Source organism: Bubalus bubalis, chromosome 23 (genome assembly GCF_019923935.1).
Source record: "Bubalus bubalis isolate 160015118507 breed Murrah chromosome 23, NDDB_SH_1, whole genome shotgun sequence".
Classification (NCBI taxonomy): domain Eukaryota; kingdom Metazoa; phylum Chordata; class Mammalia; order Artiodactyla; family Bovidae; genus Bubalus; species Bubalus bubalis.
In genome coordinates this window covers 22645136-22661437 of record NC_059179.1, presented here as the reverse complement: position 1 = coordinate 22661437, position 16302 = coordinate 22645136, and the positions used below count along the sequence as shown (strand labels likewise).

The following is a 16302-nucleotide window of genomic DNA, read 5'->3' as shown; positions in this document are numbered from 1 at the left end:
TATGAAAGAGGAGATTGTTCATAGCTAACCTCAGTTTTCTAACCATCTAGCAGTAGTGTAGATTGCTGTGTAGAGATGTGAGACTGAGGTTCACCCAGTGGAAGAATTCAGTAATATATATTAGCTTTAACATGTGTGTACCCAAATCCTAATCATTCAGCCTGACTTTAAAAGAATACTTTCTAAGAGATGCAATTAAATTAGAAGAAAAATAAATGATTATTAGATTAGCTATAGTGATGTCACCATATATCAATATAAACTACTGTATATAAAAAATAACCTTTTTCATAGTGATTTGTAACTTATCTGTTGTTTTGTTTTAGTTGTCATTTTAAAACATCACAATTGCATGAAATACTGTCCTTATTTCATATGTGCAGAAAATGGACAATAGAAAAATTAGGTAACCAAGGTTGTAAGAGGCGGGACTGGGGCTCGGATAAGTTTCCTGCATTTGCATTCTGTGCCTTTCTCACAACTTCATTTAATCTATTAGTTAAATGAAACTCAATAAAAAGGTTAAAGGTAAAATGAAAAGACCAAACTATCAACAGTTATGTCATGCATATTAAAAAGAAATACTCACTTCCTAAAACTCCATCTGTTTACCTCTTCTGAGCTATTTATGGATACATAGTTTTATGTAGTATTTTTATCAATTAGACTTTATTTTAAAATTACCACTATTGTTATAGTAATATCCAAAATGTTTTGCAGTGTTCACATTTGTCATTTCTCATAGCCATATTTATTCTATTGCATTAGTATACCATTTTCCCCCACAGATAGACATTTGGGCTATTTCTAGATTTTAGCTCTTAATATACAGCTATAACTACAAATATCTTTGTAAAAAATATTTTTCTTTTGAATTACTTCTTTGTGAGACAGTGTTGGGAATGCTGGGTCGGAAGCTGTCCTGTAACAACTTTTCTTGACAGAGTTCCTTTCTGGAAGACTGTACTAGCAAGCCACCAGCAATATGTAAACAAACCCAAACCCTTTTATCAAACCAAAGCTAGCATGTGATTTTTCCACTTAATAGATGTGAGGTGGCACTTTATTAATTGTTTTAATGTGCATGTTTGTAAACTCTTATTGTTTCAGGATGTTTCTGCAGTGTTTATCATGCGAACACTGTGTGCCTGCTCTTATCTGCTATTGGATATTGATGACGGGGTATCAGAGACAGGCTATTATCCTGATAGATTTTTATCAGTCCCCTAAAAGCTTTAGGGATAAAACTTGTACTCATAGCATTAATTGTTAGCCTTCCCCTACTATGTTACTTTCATTTTGTTCTTTTTTTTCCTTCTATGCAGTATGTAAAATTTAAATACTTAAAAACCTTCTAGTTAAAGTCTTTTAAATTTACTCTTTCATTTTTGGAAAATATACATATGATATGAGATGAGAATTTTTGCTCTATTGATATGTATCCAGTTTTATCAAGAGCATTATTATTTTAATGAATGTTTTTATCTTTACCAAAATATTACATTGTAGAAAAATTGGGAAATAATATAAAAACACAAAGAAAAAAGTAAAAACACCCAAAGTTGGCTACCCAAAGTTGACTATTTTAGAGTCTATTCTAGGCATGTATATTTTTCTTCTTTCCTTTCTTTCTAGTAAGGCTGGGATATGTTATACAAACCCAACAGCCCTAATTAAGTAGTGATTTCTTTCCTTACTTTACTTTGTTGCATATTAAATTCATATCAGTTTGGGTCATTTCTGGCAAGGATTGACATGAAATAATGGATATATAAAAATCAAAATGTCTACATGAAAAAAATACTATGAAGTAAAAGAAAATAGTAGATTAGGAAAAGATTGACATCACAGAATATATAAAGAACCTTTACAAACACACAAGTAAAAGACCATAAGCCTAACTGGAAGAGGGACAAAGAACATAGATGAGCATTTCGCAGAAGAAATGGCTTTCAGACATGACCAGATATATTCAGTCTTAGCCATAATTAGAAAAAATACATATTTGAACAACAGGGAGGAATCTTTTTTTGCTTCTTAGAATGGCAAAAGATAAAAAGAAATTTTAAAAGTTTTAAAGGAAAGATATACCCATCTGAATGCAGAGTTCCAAAGAATAGCAAAGAAAGATAAGAAAGCCTTCCTCAGTGATCAATGCAAAGAAATAGAGGAAAACAGTAGAATGGGAAAGACAAGAGATCTCTTCAAGATGTTAGAGATACCAAGGGAACATTTCATGCAAAGATGGGCACAATAAAGGACAGAAACGGTATGAACCTAACAAAAGCAGAAAATATTAAGAAGAGGTGGCAAGAATACACAGAAGAACTATACAAAAAAGATCTTAATGACCCAAATAACTATGATGGTGTGATCACTCAGCTAGAACCAGGCATCCTGGAGTCTGAAGTCAAGTAGACCTTTGAAAGTGTAACTACAAACAAAGCTAGTGGAGGTGATGGAATTCCAGCTGAGCTATTTCAAGTCCTAAAAGATGATGCTGTGAAAGTGCTGCACTGAGTATGCCAGCAAATGTGGAAAACTCAGCAGTGGCCACAGGACTGGAAAAGGTCAGTTTTCATTCCAATCCCAAAGAAAGGCAATGCCAAAGAATGTTCAAACTATCGCACAATTGCACTCATCTCACATGCTAGCAAAGTAATGGTCAAAATTCTCCAAGCAAGGCTTCAGTGGTATGTGAGCTGAGAACATCCAGATGTTCAAACTGGATTTAGAAAAGGCAGAGGAACCAGAGATCAAATTGCCAACATCCATTGGATCATAGAAAAAGCAAGAGAATTCTAGAAAAACATTTACTTCTGCTTTATTGATTATGCCAAAGCCTTTGACTGTGTGGATCACAACAAACTGTGGAAAATTCTGAAAGCGATGGGAATACCAGACCACCTGACCTGCCTCCTGAGAAATCTGTATGCAGGTGAAGAAGCAACAGTTAGAACCGTACGTGGAGCAACGGACTGGTTCCAAATAGGGAAAGTAGTACATTAAGGCTGTATATTGTTACCCTGCTTATTTAACTTCTGTGCAGAGTACATCATGTGAAATGCCGGGCTGGATGAAGCACAAGCTGGAATCAAGATTGCCGGGAGAAATACCAACAACTTAAGATATGCAGATGACACCACCCTTATAGCAGAAAGCAAAGAGGAACTGAAGAGCCTGTTGATGAACGTGAAAGAGGAAAGTGAAAAAAATGGGCTTAAAATTCAACATTCAAAAAATGAAGATCATGACATCCCGTCCCATCACTTCAGGTAATTAGATGGGGAAAAAATGGAAGCAGTGACAGACTTTATTTTCTTGGGCTCCAGAATCACAGCAGATGGTGACTATAGTCATGAAATTAAAAGACGCTTACTCCTTGGAAGAAAAGCTATGACCAACCTAGACAGCATATTAAAAAGCGGAGACATTACTTTGCTGACAAAGGTCTGTCTGGTCAAAGGTATGGTTTTTCCAGTAGTCATGTATGGATGTGAGAGCTGGACCATAAAGAAGGCTGAGTGCTGAAGAACTGATGCTTTTGAACTGTGGTGTTGGAGAAGATTCTTGAGAGTCCCTTGGACTGCAAGGAGATCAAACCAGTCAATCCTAAAGGAAATCAGTCCTGAATATTCACTGGAAGGACTGATGCTAAAAAAAAAAAAAAAAAAAAAAGAACTGATGCTGAAGCTCCAATACTTTGGCCACCTGATTCAAAGAACTGATTCATTGGAAAAGACCCTGATGCTGGGAAAGACTGAAGGCAGGAGGAGAAGGGTATGACAAAGGATGAGACGGTTGGATGGTGTCACTGATTCAAGGGACATGAGTTTGAGCAAGGTCTGGGAGTCGGTGATGGACAGGGAGGCCTGATGTACTGCAGTCCATGGGGTCACAGAGAATTGGACACAACGAGCGACTGAACTGAAGATCATGAAAAAATAAGGAAAGACTGAGAAACTACTGTTAGACCAGAGGAGACTCAGGAGACACAACTAGATACAATGTGGGTACTAGATGGGATCCTGGGAAGATCTGTCCTGTGACTAGTCTTGTGTAAGTCTTCCTGTGAGCATATGTTTTCAGTTCTTTTGAGTAATGGACTGTAGCCTGCCAGGCTTCACTGTCTGTGGAATTCTCTAGGCAAGAATACTGGACTGGGTAGCCATTTCCTTCTCCAGGGTATCTTCTTGACCCAGGGATTGGATCCGAGTATCCTGCATTGCAGGCATTCTTTACTATCTGAGCCCTTATGAAAGCCTCAATTGCTAGGTCATAGAGTAGGTGTATGTTTAGATCAATAATAAACTGCCAGACCTTTTCCCAAAGTGGCTGTACCATTGTCATCTCTCACCAAGAATGTAGGAGAGTTCCTTGTTAGACTTCAAAATATATACATATACAAGGATGTTTGGGGGGTATAATCCTCTCAGTCAAATATATGTTTTGTGAATACTTTCTCCCAGACTGTGGCTTGTGTATTCATTTTGATGGGCAGAAAATTTTAATTTTGATAAAATCTAATTTGTTGGATATTTCTTTTGTATTATTGCTTTGTGTGTCTTAAGAAACTATTGTCTACTTTGACTCACAGAGCTATTTTTATATTTTTTCCTCTGACAGCTTTATAGTTTTAGATTTTATGTTTAAATCTGTGATCTGTTTTTAATTAATTTTTTTGTATGGTGTGAGGTAGGGATATTTTCCACATGGCTAGCCAGTTGTGCCAGTACTCTCTGTTACCCTTGCTCTGTTAGATTGCTTTGGTATCACTATGGACACTGCAGAGCACGGGCTGCTGTTCTCGGCTTTCTTGATTATCCTAATGTGGGATAGAAGAGTTATCTCTTTCATATTTCCTAACCCCTTCATTTCTATCCAGATATTTTCTGCATGTTCCTGAGTCCTGACTCATAAGCCCAGGGAGTTTTTTGTGGTTGTCAGTGTAGTGACTGGATTATCTCCTCTGTCTGGACATAGGATGGCCAGTGTACCAGTAAAGGAACGAGTGAAGATATCTCAGAACTGGAGGTTGGGGCGCTGCCGAGAGGGGATTCTGCTGAAGTGGAGATGCAGGTAAGTAGCCTCTTGACTCCTTTAAAGCTCCCTGGGACATAAAAGCATACTGGGAATGAAAAATCTAGTCCGCGCTGGAGTATAAATGTGCCTGACTTGGGTGATGAGCCAGTGGTGATTCTTTAACCACCACGAAGTGGGCATCAGAAGGACAACTTTTTTTTCACATTTGAAAAAAGATTACCCCCCCAAAAATGTACTTTAATTTAACAGAGCCTGTATTTTTATGATTATAAAAATAATAAATGTTTATTGTAGAAATTAAAAAAAAAAGAAAAAGTTAAAGAAGAAAATAAACTTATCTAAATCCTACCACTCAGAAGTAACCTCTGTTAATATACCTCATCAAAAGAAAGAAATGAAGCCAATACTCCACCTCATCTTATTTTATAATTTTTTAAAAAAAATGTTCTACTCTAGGGAGTTACACCCTCCCTCTTGGCTTCCTGTAGTGCTCTCCCTTACTTTTATTAAAAAGCTAAATAGGATCTAAAGGTTTGGATATATATGTTATAGGAGGCAGAGCTTAGGAAAAAATGGCAAGAGATTTAAATAATGGCTTTGGCGCTGCTGATGCTACAGATTTTATACCTCACTGATGCTAAATTATTCCAGTTATTATTTGATTACCAAAAAGTACTCCTTGTTGATTGGTTGGAATGGACAGGGAACAGCATGATTCCACATTCCAGTTGACCTGGAGCTCTGCTCATAGGGCCAGGCAGGCTTCTTCATGTGATGAAGAAGTGTCCAGTTTTGCTTGTGTCCAACTTCTCCTGCTTTGACTGACACGAGTTCCTGTGAATTATGTGGTAGTGGTGATGGTAAAGAAACTCGGGAAGAAAGATGAACTGGTGTGACAAAGGGCTTTACCTTCTGCTTCCTATTTGCCTTTTGTTGCCAGAAGGAAGAGTTTATTTCTCTATCAAGGTTTTGTTCCTGATGTCTTTTTGGGCTGGTTTCAAGCAGTGTGGCAAATAAATACACAAAATGGTTACTAGGCTGCCCTGGGATTCTCCACTGTTCACCTGGCATGAACCTGGTTTCTTATGCTGGGCAAATGGCTATTTACCAGATGGCTCTAAACACATGAATTCCAAACCCTTCTGTTTGTTCCCCACTTGAGTATGCCACAAACTTGTGCAAGGGCATGTTGAAGAGAAATGTGCATAATGAATGAGAGTGCAGGCATCTGTACACTATACATGTTCCATATAATATATGCACACACTTGTTAAAACCTCATGTGCAGAAACTAGTTGCTACAAAGTCTAAGCTGCATTTAATGGTCCGTCAAGTCAATTTGCAGAACTTTTGTACATTCCCATGACGCTTGTATTAAGGAGTCTGGGGAAGAAACACAGCCCAGTTTGCTCAGACAGACTTGGCAGTGGGAGATGGTGTCTCTGTAAATGGGGATGAATCATCTGTCCCTATGCTTTGCTTGGGACATGGTAGCTCCAGGACCCTGCTGTGGTGTAGGACAGTCTGTGGGGATGTACCTTGGGAAAGGAGCTTAGTCCCCACCAGAGAGCATGGTGTCTGGCAGAGTCCTCTTTGTTTTTAAGGCTTACTCCATGCCATGGGACTGGTCTGTGGCTTCCAATGTTTCTTCCTCCTGCCAGATTGTGGTTAGAATCTTTAACTGTTTGTGGATTTCTCTTATCAGCTTTCTGTGAGAGCCAATCATTTCTCTGTAGTCACTAAACTGTAGTACACTGCTCTGCAGCTATGTTTTGCCATTGCCACACTTAGCCTCTAGTACAGAAACTTAGATATCCTCTAAGAGGATCTAGGTATTTAATCAGTACATTAGCATCCTTTCCTAAATGGCTTTATTCCTTTCACTTAAAAGTGGCCCCTTTGCTCTAGTAGGACAAGGGAATGGGGCTTCCCTGGGCTCACTCTTCTCTTTTCTCTATCACACCCTAACTGATCTATTGGGAAAAAGGTGTGTATGGGAGTCTTAGAATCTTGAAACTTACCACTTAATCTTCAGATCAGTGAGGACACAGAATGAAAATTATTTCATCTGAGTGGAAGGTTTCTTTTTGCTCTTCCCCACCCCTCAATTATTGCTTTTTTTTGGTGGGGGGTGCTCTGTCTACTCAAAAGAAGTCTGTAGGTAGCCAGTAATTCAAGCCTTAAACATTCTCCATTTATTTATTTATTTAGACACCATGGGTAGCTGGGCTTCCCTGGTGACTCAGATGGTAAAGAATCTTCCTGCAATGCAGGAGACCTGGGTTCCATCCCTGGGTCGGGAAGATCCCTTGGAGAAGGGAATGGCTACCCACTCCAGTATTCTAGCCTGGAGGATTCCAAAGACAGAGGGTCCTGGCAGGCTACAGTCCATGGGGATCACAAAGAGTCAAACACAACTGATAAACTAACACTTTGACTTTCACGTGGGTAGCTAGGGGGATAGTTCCCTGACCAGGGATTGAACCCTGGGGCCTTGGCAGTGAAAGTACCGAGTCCTAATCACTGGACCACCAGGGAACTCCCAAGCATTCTCCTTTTAAAAGTGACTATTTAATGGGTCTTTTATTCTGACTTTCCAAAGAAGATAAGTAAGTAAATGAAAGTCGCTCAGTCATGTACAGCTCTTTGCGACCCCATGAACTATACAGTCCATGGAATTCTCCAGGCCAGAATACTGGAATGGGTAGCCTTTCCCTTCTCTAGGGGATCTTCCCAACCCAGGGATCAAACCCAGGTCTCCCACATTGTGGGTGGATTCTTTACCAGCTAAGCCACAAGGGAAGCCAAAAGAAGATAGGGTCACCACAAAGCTTAATCACTCTAGTTTTCTAGGGAAATAATGATAAAGAAGATATTTCTAGGGAAATAGTGATAAAGAAGATAGGGTCACCACAAAGCTTAATCACTCTAGTTTTCTAGGGAAGCCTAAGGGTAGGTGGTAGTTTTGAAGGAGCGGAGTGAGATATAGACTTAGCCTTACAGGTAATACTAAGTTGGGGATTGGTCAGCCTTTCTAAAGACTAAAGTTGAATTTTCCTGCTATATCTTGATGATCCTTAAATTTTGTTTTTCATCTCTGCAGTCAGATGCCCTGGATGCAGCTAGAGGGTGATTCTCTGTACATATCCCAGGCTAATTTCATCCTGGCCTATCAGTTCCGCCCAGATGGTGCCAGCTTGAACCGGAGGCCCCTGGGAGTCTTTGCTGGACATGATGAGGACGTTTGCCACTTCGTGCTGGCCAACTCGCATATTATCAGTGCAGGAGGGTAAGTGCTGCAGGCTTCTCCTTCCTTCCTCCTCAATATTCTTCAGGGACCTTCTGCCTGCCTCTGACTTTTCTGTCTCTATTCCAAAAGGATGAGTAGGGAGACTAGAAGAAGGGGTAATGTTTTTTTTTCCATTTAAAGCAGGTACTTAATAGGGTAAGCTGGAAAAGGAAAACAGGAAGAACCTTTAATGAAAAGGGAAGCTGGTTTTGATACTCTCAAGGGGGAGATTTGTTTTGTCTCTCAGCTTTCTTCAGCTGCAAGTGCACTGAAGAAGTAAAGGTATCTAGAAACTCAGCACCTTACTGGGCTGAATTACCTAAAGCTTAGCAAATTGGAAGTCATTGGAGATTTGGGCTGTTTCTATAGACTTGTTCTCTTCCTGCAGAGAAAGTAATTGGCTCTCAGGGGCTGGTTTCTTATTTTTCTCCTAGAGATGGGAAGATTGGTATTCATAAGATTCATAGCACCTTCACTGTCAAGTACTCAGCCCATGTACAGGAGGTGAACTGTGTGGACTGCAAAGGGGGCATCATTGTGAGTGGCTCCAGAGACAGGACAGCCAAGGTGAGAGCTCCTCCTTACATACTACTATTCCCTCCTGTCTATAGGGAGTGGGGAGGGAGGGGGTGGATAGGAGCTTGAGTTTCAGGATTGGCGGAGGGCATTGAGTTGGGGCAGCAGGGGAACGGCACAATAAAGAACTCACTTATGTGCCTCTGGCATGCAGCTTGCCATGCCAGGCTGTGTCCCTGCCAGCTGGCCTGGGAAAGGAGTGGACAGTGGCTGGGAAGTTTGCCACTCACTTGAAATGTGGCGTGAACTCAAAAACAGAGGGCCTGGCCAGCTTTTCCTCCCTGAGCTGAGTTTCCTCAAGTTTGTGGGTTGAGTTCTAACCCCAATATTTTATTTTAAAATCTCCCACCTTTTGCTCACTTTGTGTTTGGGAAGGTTAATTTTTTACCACCTTGTTTATAAGGAATCGGGCTGATAATTAAAATGTGTTTTTACTGCTTCTCTGGAGAGTGATGTGGTTAGTAAGCAGTGGAAGGACAATGAGAGGAGGGCATTGTTTGTTGTGTCATTGCCAAGTTGCCTAGTCTAAACTCAGACATCTGCTGAGGCCCAACAGAATGAGACTGATAAGTAGCATGACCCCTGCTTTATGGACTCAGCTCCTTCATGTCTGGGTTAAATAGGCTTCCATATGTGAGACAGAGAAGAACTTTCTCCATCTCTGTGTCCATCCCTTGCCAGGGCTCATATATGCCTGGTCCTTTGGGGAGGCTGTGGGAACTTTGCTGACAATTCAGTTGATGGTGCAGGAAGCTTGATAGGTTCTTGCTTGTGTGTTTCCCAGCGTCTGGAGACTCCACATTGCTAACAGGAGCAAAATGCTTATCCATGTCAGCTAATGGGGCTCTAAGACATACGGGGCAGAAGACTCAGGAGAGAGAAGTTGCAGTCTTTACTAACTTTTCTGACTCCATGTTCTCTTTACTGATTATGCCTTCATGTAAAAATGTTGCTAATTTATGTAAAAAGGACTAAATATGTTCCTTTCTATTTATGGAAGTTTCTCCTCCCTTTGCTAATTTTTTTATTATACTTTGTCTTCTGTCTGAGAGATGTGCTCATCAGCACAGGGAGCCTGAGAAAAATTCAGAAAATCTTTCAAACCAACACGGAAACTGAATTTCTTTTATCCGAATCCTCCACCCCAAACATTTCACATTTCTGATTGGTCACCATCTTCTTACCATTCCTTGCAAAAAAACTAGCCTTAATTTTGCTATACTTCTCAGAAGACAGTTTTCTTAGAAACCTTTTGTACATGTGTGACCTAGATAGTCTTGTCTCATTTTAGCATTTTATTGTCATGGCTTCAAGGTTCTCTGTGAAACCTTCAATGATATCTCTTTCTTCCATCCATTTCTCTGTAGTCTGCCACCCAGAGCAGTATACAACTAAGTTTTATGACCATATGTAGCAATTCATGGTATAGACTGATTACAGTTGAAGATTGACAGCAATTTTACTTGGAATATTGGGTTAGTTTCATGTTTTAAGTACAACTATTTAGTGTTTTAGAGTTTTTAAGCATTAAAATCAGTACTCTCTAATTCTCAAATTGTCACTACAGTACATTCTTATTCCTTGTGAAGATTTCTTTTTGGTCAGTGACAGAATTCTTCCCTTGGTTCAACTCCAGGAAGCTAGTCGGCTATTTTGGGGGTTCCCAGTGACCTCTAGGCCAGCTCATCTTTTCTGGCTTTCAGTAGCTGCTTCTGTCCCCTCCTTCTATTGTTGTCTTTGCATTTAGCCACCTTCATCTTCCTGGACCATTTTCATGTTACCCACAGTTAGCCTTTTATAACTGACTCTCCATTTCTTTTTGGTGGCATCTGTAATTCTCCAGCTGCTTCTACAGGTTTCTAAAACCTGGACTTACATAAGAACTTAGTCATGTTCATCTGTAAACATCTGTAGGCCCCTGACCCTGACCCAAGTTTCAGAATTACTGTGACTTAGCTTGGATTGCCTCTCTGGACTGACTTTAGTGAGACTGGCTCCATCCTGAGATGTGATAGAATGGTAGCTTACATTCCTGCTGGGTCTGGGCCAGGACTGATCATTTGTTCATTTTTTTCCTTTTTTCTTCATTCTGATAAGTGCCTACTCTACGTGAGGCTTCAAAGGGGAAGAAGATAGTCTTTCTTTAAGGGGAACTGAGACTGCATGCACTAGCTATGAAGCTGGTTGGAAGTGGCCAGGTTTATGAAGTTGTAAGCCTCTAGGGAAATGGCCAGAAAGTTTTGAGTTTAGAGGGTTCACATCTGACTTGGAAGGGGAGATTTTATGAAGGAGGGGACATTTGAACTGTTTTTTTTATTTTTTATCTTTTAGGTATTTTTCAGTGCATAGGTTTGCTTTTTTTGTTTTATAATAACACAGAATGTACAGGTACTGTGCTAATAAGCCCTTTACATTTATTCATTTTCTCATTTTATTCTTTAGTGTAATTTTCCCCCACATAATTATGGTCATAATATATCTATTTTTAAAATTAATTATTATTGGAGTATAGTTGATTTACAGTGTCGTGTTTCTGCTGTACAGCAAAGTGAATCAGTTATACATATACTTATATCCCCCTTTTTTTAGATTCTGTTCTCATATAGGTCATTACAAAGCATTGAGTAGAGTTCCCTGTGCTATATATACAGTAGGTCTTTATTAGTTGTCTGTTTTTCTTACAGTAGTGTGTATGTGTCAGTCCCAGTCTCTCAATTTATCCTTCCCCCCACGTCCCCCTTGGTAACCATTAGTTTGTTTTCTATGTCTGTGACTCTATTTCTGTTTTGTAAATAGGTTCATTTGTACCATTTTTTAGATTATACATGCAAGTATTATCATATGATATTTGTCTTTTTCTGTCTGACTTACTTCACTTAGTATGACAGTTTCCAGGTCCATCCAAATTGCTGCAAGTGGCATTATTTATTTCTGTATTATGACTGAGTAATATTCCATTGTATGAATGTACCACATCTTTATCCCTTCCTCTGTCGGTGGATATGTTGTCTATTGTGAATAGTGTACAGTGAACACTGGGGTACATATATCTCTTCAAATTATGGTTTTCTCTGGATCTGTGCCACAGTGGTATTGGTAGATCATATCATAGCTCCATTTTTAGTTTTTTAATGAAACCTCCCTACTGTTCTCCATAGTGGCTGAACCAGTTTGCATTCTTACAGAAGTGTAGGAGGATTCCCTTTTTTCCATACCCTCTCGGCATTTACTATTTGTAGATTTTTTATGACGGCCATTCTGGCTGGCATGAGGTGGAACCTCACTTTGTTTTGCACTCCTTCCCTGATAGCTGGGCTGGTAAAAAATCCGCCTGCAGTGCAGGAGACCTGGGTTCAATCCCTGGATTAGGAAGAGCCCCTGGAGGAGGGAAAGGCTATCCACTCCAGTATTCTGGCCTGGAGAATTCCATGGTCTGTATAGTCTGTGGAGTTGCAAAGAGGTGGGCAAGACTGAGCGACTTTCACATAGTGTATCTTATGTATACCCTGTTATGCCTACTTTATTTTTTAAGGTTTTCTATTATTATAGTAAATTATTGGTCATCTTTAATGGCTTCACAATGGAACTTATAATTTAATTATTATTTTTCCTATTGGATGTTTATATCTAGCTTTTCCTGTAGTAATAAGAACCACCATTATTGATGCCTAATGCCTGCCAAATACTGTGCTTCTGTGCTAGGTGCTTTACACTTAGCTTCACTTTTCCACACTGCAACCCTAAGAGGGAGGCATTACCTCCTGTTTTATACATGAGGAGACTGAGGCTAAGAAGTTATAAAATATTCCTAACATCAGAGATACATAAGTAGCAACTAGGGTTCAAACCCAGATTTGTCTAATCCTAAAGCCCTTATGAGCTCTTCCTGCTAATGGAGCTGCAGGTAATATTTTTATCATTAGGTTTTTCTTCATTTTAGGATAATTTTCCTAGGATAGAGTCTCAGCATTAGAATTACCGGGTTCAAGGCTTTGGTCCTTTTAAGGGTGTTTATACATATTGCCAGTTGTTTTATAAAAGGACTGTATATATGTCCACTTCCACTGAGTTATATCTTCTCCAGGGATGAGTCTCTTTGGATTTGAGCACTGAAGGTTAAGATGTGATCAGAATGCTCATGTTTTGGTGGATGGTGTGCTTCTGGTGCAGGTCAAGAGGCCACTTTCCCTAGATTGTGCTTGAGAAATTGCAGCATGCTTCTGGAGCCACTCCTGGGAACCAGGAACTTTGTTCTGTGTTTTTTCACAGTGGGATCCATCAGCCTGTTCAGTGAAGGACTCGAGTGAATTCTGGCCTTGAGCCGTACTCATAGATTTTATAATCACAGTCTTTAGTGTCTCCCCACCCACCCCCAACAAGAACCTGTCTCCTCGGTAGTTTGCATCAGGGAAGAGGCAAACTTCTCTTCCAAGCTGAGCCGATCTGAAAGAGGACATTAAATGCATTTAGTTACTACCAAAGTGACCTGATCCAAAAGAATGAGCCAAAATCATGACATTCCAGGAAAAGTTGTATTATTGACCATTGTTTTCTGCCCTTCTACATTCAGTGTCTTCTTATTAAATTTATTTTCTTTTCCCTATGTTGGGAAAAGTAACTCACACCCTTCTCCCCCTATCATAGACACACAAAACCTAAGAAACACTTTCTCCTTTTTAGAGAAGAGATATGTGATCCTAAGAAGTCAGGACCACCCCCACTCCATCACCTACCCCTTAAACTCAAGGAATGTTTCCTGAGAGTTCTTCCATCTAAGGTCCTGACTGACTTTCGTGTGTTCCCCTTATAGCACCACAGGGACCTTGAGAGGTCACTGATCCATCTGGCTGCCTCAGGATCCCTCCTCGGTTGCTGTCTGGGGACAGCCGTGTACATCTGAGGTTTCCTCTCTGTTTGGTTAGAGGCTTAGTCCCCTGTGTGTGTCATCTAGGGTAGGGTGCGGTAAGCGGGCCTTGTGCTTAATGGGCGATTTCTAAATGCACTGACCACTGAGAGGGCTCTGTGAGTGTTGATTAGAGTTAAGCCCAGAGTGGCTGCTAATGTACATTCCTGACTGATAGGGACCAGATAATGTGCTCCAAGCAATATTTTTAACCTGTAGGAGATATGGAAGCTTAAAAGAGTTAAGCTTTTTTGCTACTTTTGGTGACACTAGGTGCTAAATTCCCTGCTGACATGAATAGCACTGGATTCTGGGTATTATCAACAAACAAACAACAACACACCACCTTCCCACTTTGAAGTCCTCTTCTTCCATTTTTCTTCCCTTGGATCTTTCTCTTTTATTCCTGTCTCTCTAATTCTACTCTAATTCTATCTCTGTCCTCTCTTACTGGGCCTTGATCTTCTTCCGTCTATCTACCTCTCTAAAGTAAAATCTTGGTGACAGATAGGAAAAGGAAAACCCACAAACACAGGGAGGTTACTGAGAGAGGTGAGCCTCCCCTGCTAATGCTTCTCAGTCGGATTCCAGTTGAGGAACGTGAAACTGATTCCCTAGTATAGAACTGGCTGCTGCTTAAGGATTCCCAGGTGGAAGTGAGACGGTGGTTAGGATTCAGAGCTGGCGTCTCTCCAGGTGGTAGGTAGGTAAGGCAGAAGCTGGAGAGGCCCTTCTGTGCTCCCCAGAGCTCTGTGTGTGCAGGACAGAAAGATTCTCCATTCCCCCACCCGCTCAGGACAGGGACTCCACCTGGTGCATCTTTCCAGACCCCCTACCCGATCCCAGGCAATGCCAACGAGAGCATCTCCTCTCCTGTTTCCAGGTATGGCCTTTGGCCTCAGGCCGGCTGGGGCAGTGCTTACACACCATCCAGACTGAAGACCGAGTCTGGTCCATTGCTATCAGCCCATTGCTCAGGTAAGGGAGATGTTTTGGGGTATGGTTTTGTCTTGTGAAATAATGCTTTTATTTTACAAGGCAGGTGGGCGTCATCAGGAGAGGCTTGGGGCCATGTCCACTTGGGCTTGTGTGCAAAGTCATGTTTGTGGAGTGGATTCATTGACAACTGTAGCAGAAGTGCCGGTTTTGATGGTGGCTTTATCCTACCCTTTGGCCTGACTGGTGTTTGTCTAGTTTTACCCATGACTAAGCATCCTGACTTCTGCTTTCTAGACTTGCTTAAACCGAGGCAGAGCCTCTCCCCAAGCAGGGTACATAGACACCCTCTCTGCACCTGCTCTATCAGAGCGTTTACCTGGTGTCTTCTGCCACTTCCTTTACCCTTCACTCCCCACCGAATGATCAATGGGACAGCTGTAGGGCTGACACCCTCCAGCGTCAGGTTTAAGTCAGTCACGTGTTTTAGGAGAGTGTTGGTCCCCCTCTTTGCTCAGCCCCCTTCAGCCTTTTTCTTCTCACCCCAAGGAGCCTGCACCCCTCCTCCTGCCCCTTCCACAGCTCTCTTTCAAACTTTTTTCTTCCTAAAGAATTAGAGCCGATTAGCCACGTCATTAATTCTTCAATTTGACGGCTGATATAGCAGGACCTGAAACACATTGCTGACCTCAGAGCATGGAGACCCCGTTCCTTAGCATATTGACGATGAGAGAAGTTAATTAAAATTCCACAGAGCGAAGGTGTCGACTAACCTATAAACCTGTCGCTGTTCGGAACAAATCATTCTAGCAATCCTCAGAAAAAGGGAAGGAAAGAGCAGCAGGGAGTAGAGAGGCCTAAGTGTGTGGGAGCCAAGGGTGGAAAATGGAGCTGCTGGGCTCTGGCCCCTCCTCAGTTTCTTCCTAACGCTGCCCCCTTTAAAGCCAGTTAGCCAAGCTTGCGTGTCTGTGGGCTGGATATTTATATGGGCGGGAAGTGACAGGTGGGCTGGTGACTTCATCTTGGTACTTACCTGAGGACTTATGCTGGCTTCAGTAGATGGGTGGGCTGGGGTGTGATTGGGGGTGGAGGGCTGCTCTTCAGGCTGGAGATGGCCCATGTGCTTCCTGCACGTGAATTCAGGCCAAAGACATGTACAGGCTCCTCAGCATCCCCATCTTCGTGTTCCTCTCCTTCTGCCACCTCCTCTGGAGTGTGTTAGGCTACCTGTTAACAGGATAGAGCGTGGTAGCTGTTGAAGATGATGTTGATAAGAGAGGTTGAGGACAGAGTCTGCCTTTGTCACTAAGTAGTTTTGATCACAATAAACTGACTTTGGATTTTGTTTTTGTTTTTTTGGCCACAGCTTGGAAGCTGGATTTGAGGAAAGATCTAGCTTCTTAATATTACTAGCTCTGCTGTATAACCACCACTGCTACCAGCAGCTAACATTCATTAGTCATGTGTTCTATGCCAGACCCTCTGCCAAGTCCTTGATAAGCCCCATCTTTGAAAACTGAGGTCTCATGTTTTCCTTACATTCTCCCTAAGAGTC

General features: G+C 41.2%; 1 protein-coding gene and 1 non-coding gene across 8 annotated transcripts in view; one reads left to right on the top strand and one right to left on the bottom strand.

Annotated features, from left to right (window-relative positions):
* The window catches only part of FBXW4 (F-box and WD repeat domain containing 4), an 83301-nt gene that overhangs the window by 12313 nt on the left and 54686 nt on the right, over nucleotides 1-16302 (top strand). For all 7 annotated transcript variants that reach the window (XM_044935199.2, XM_044935198.2, XM_025274030.3 and 4 more), the window contains exons 2-5: nucleotides 4984-5079; nucleotides 8147-8332; nucleotides 8767-8899; nucleotides 14695-14789. In XM_044935199.2, the coding sequence (XP_044791134.2) occupies nucleotides 4984-5079; nucleotides 8147-8332; nucleotides 8767-8899; nucleotides 14695-14789 (510 nt within the window). The remainder of the gene's footprint in view (nucleotides 1-4983; nucleotides 5080-8146; nucleotides 8333-8766; nucleotides 8900-14694; nucleotides 14790-16302) is intronic.
* TRNAE-UUC lies at nucleotides 7508-7581 on the bottom strand. The gene has a single exon. It is a non-coding gene; the product is annotated as a tRNA-Glu (tRNA).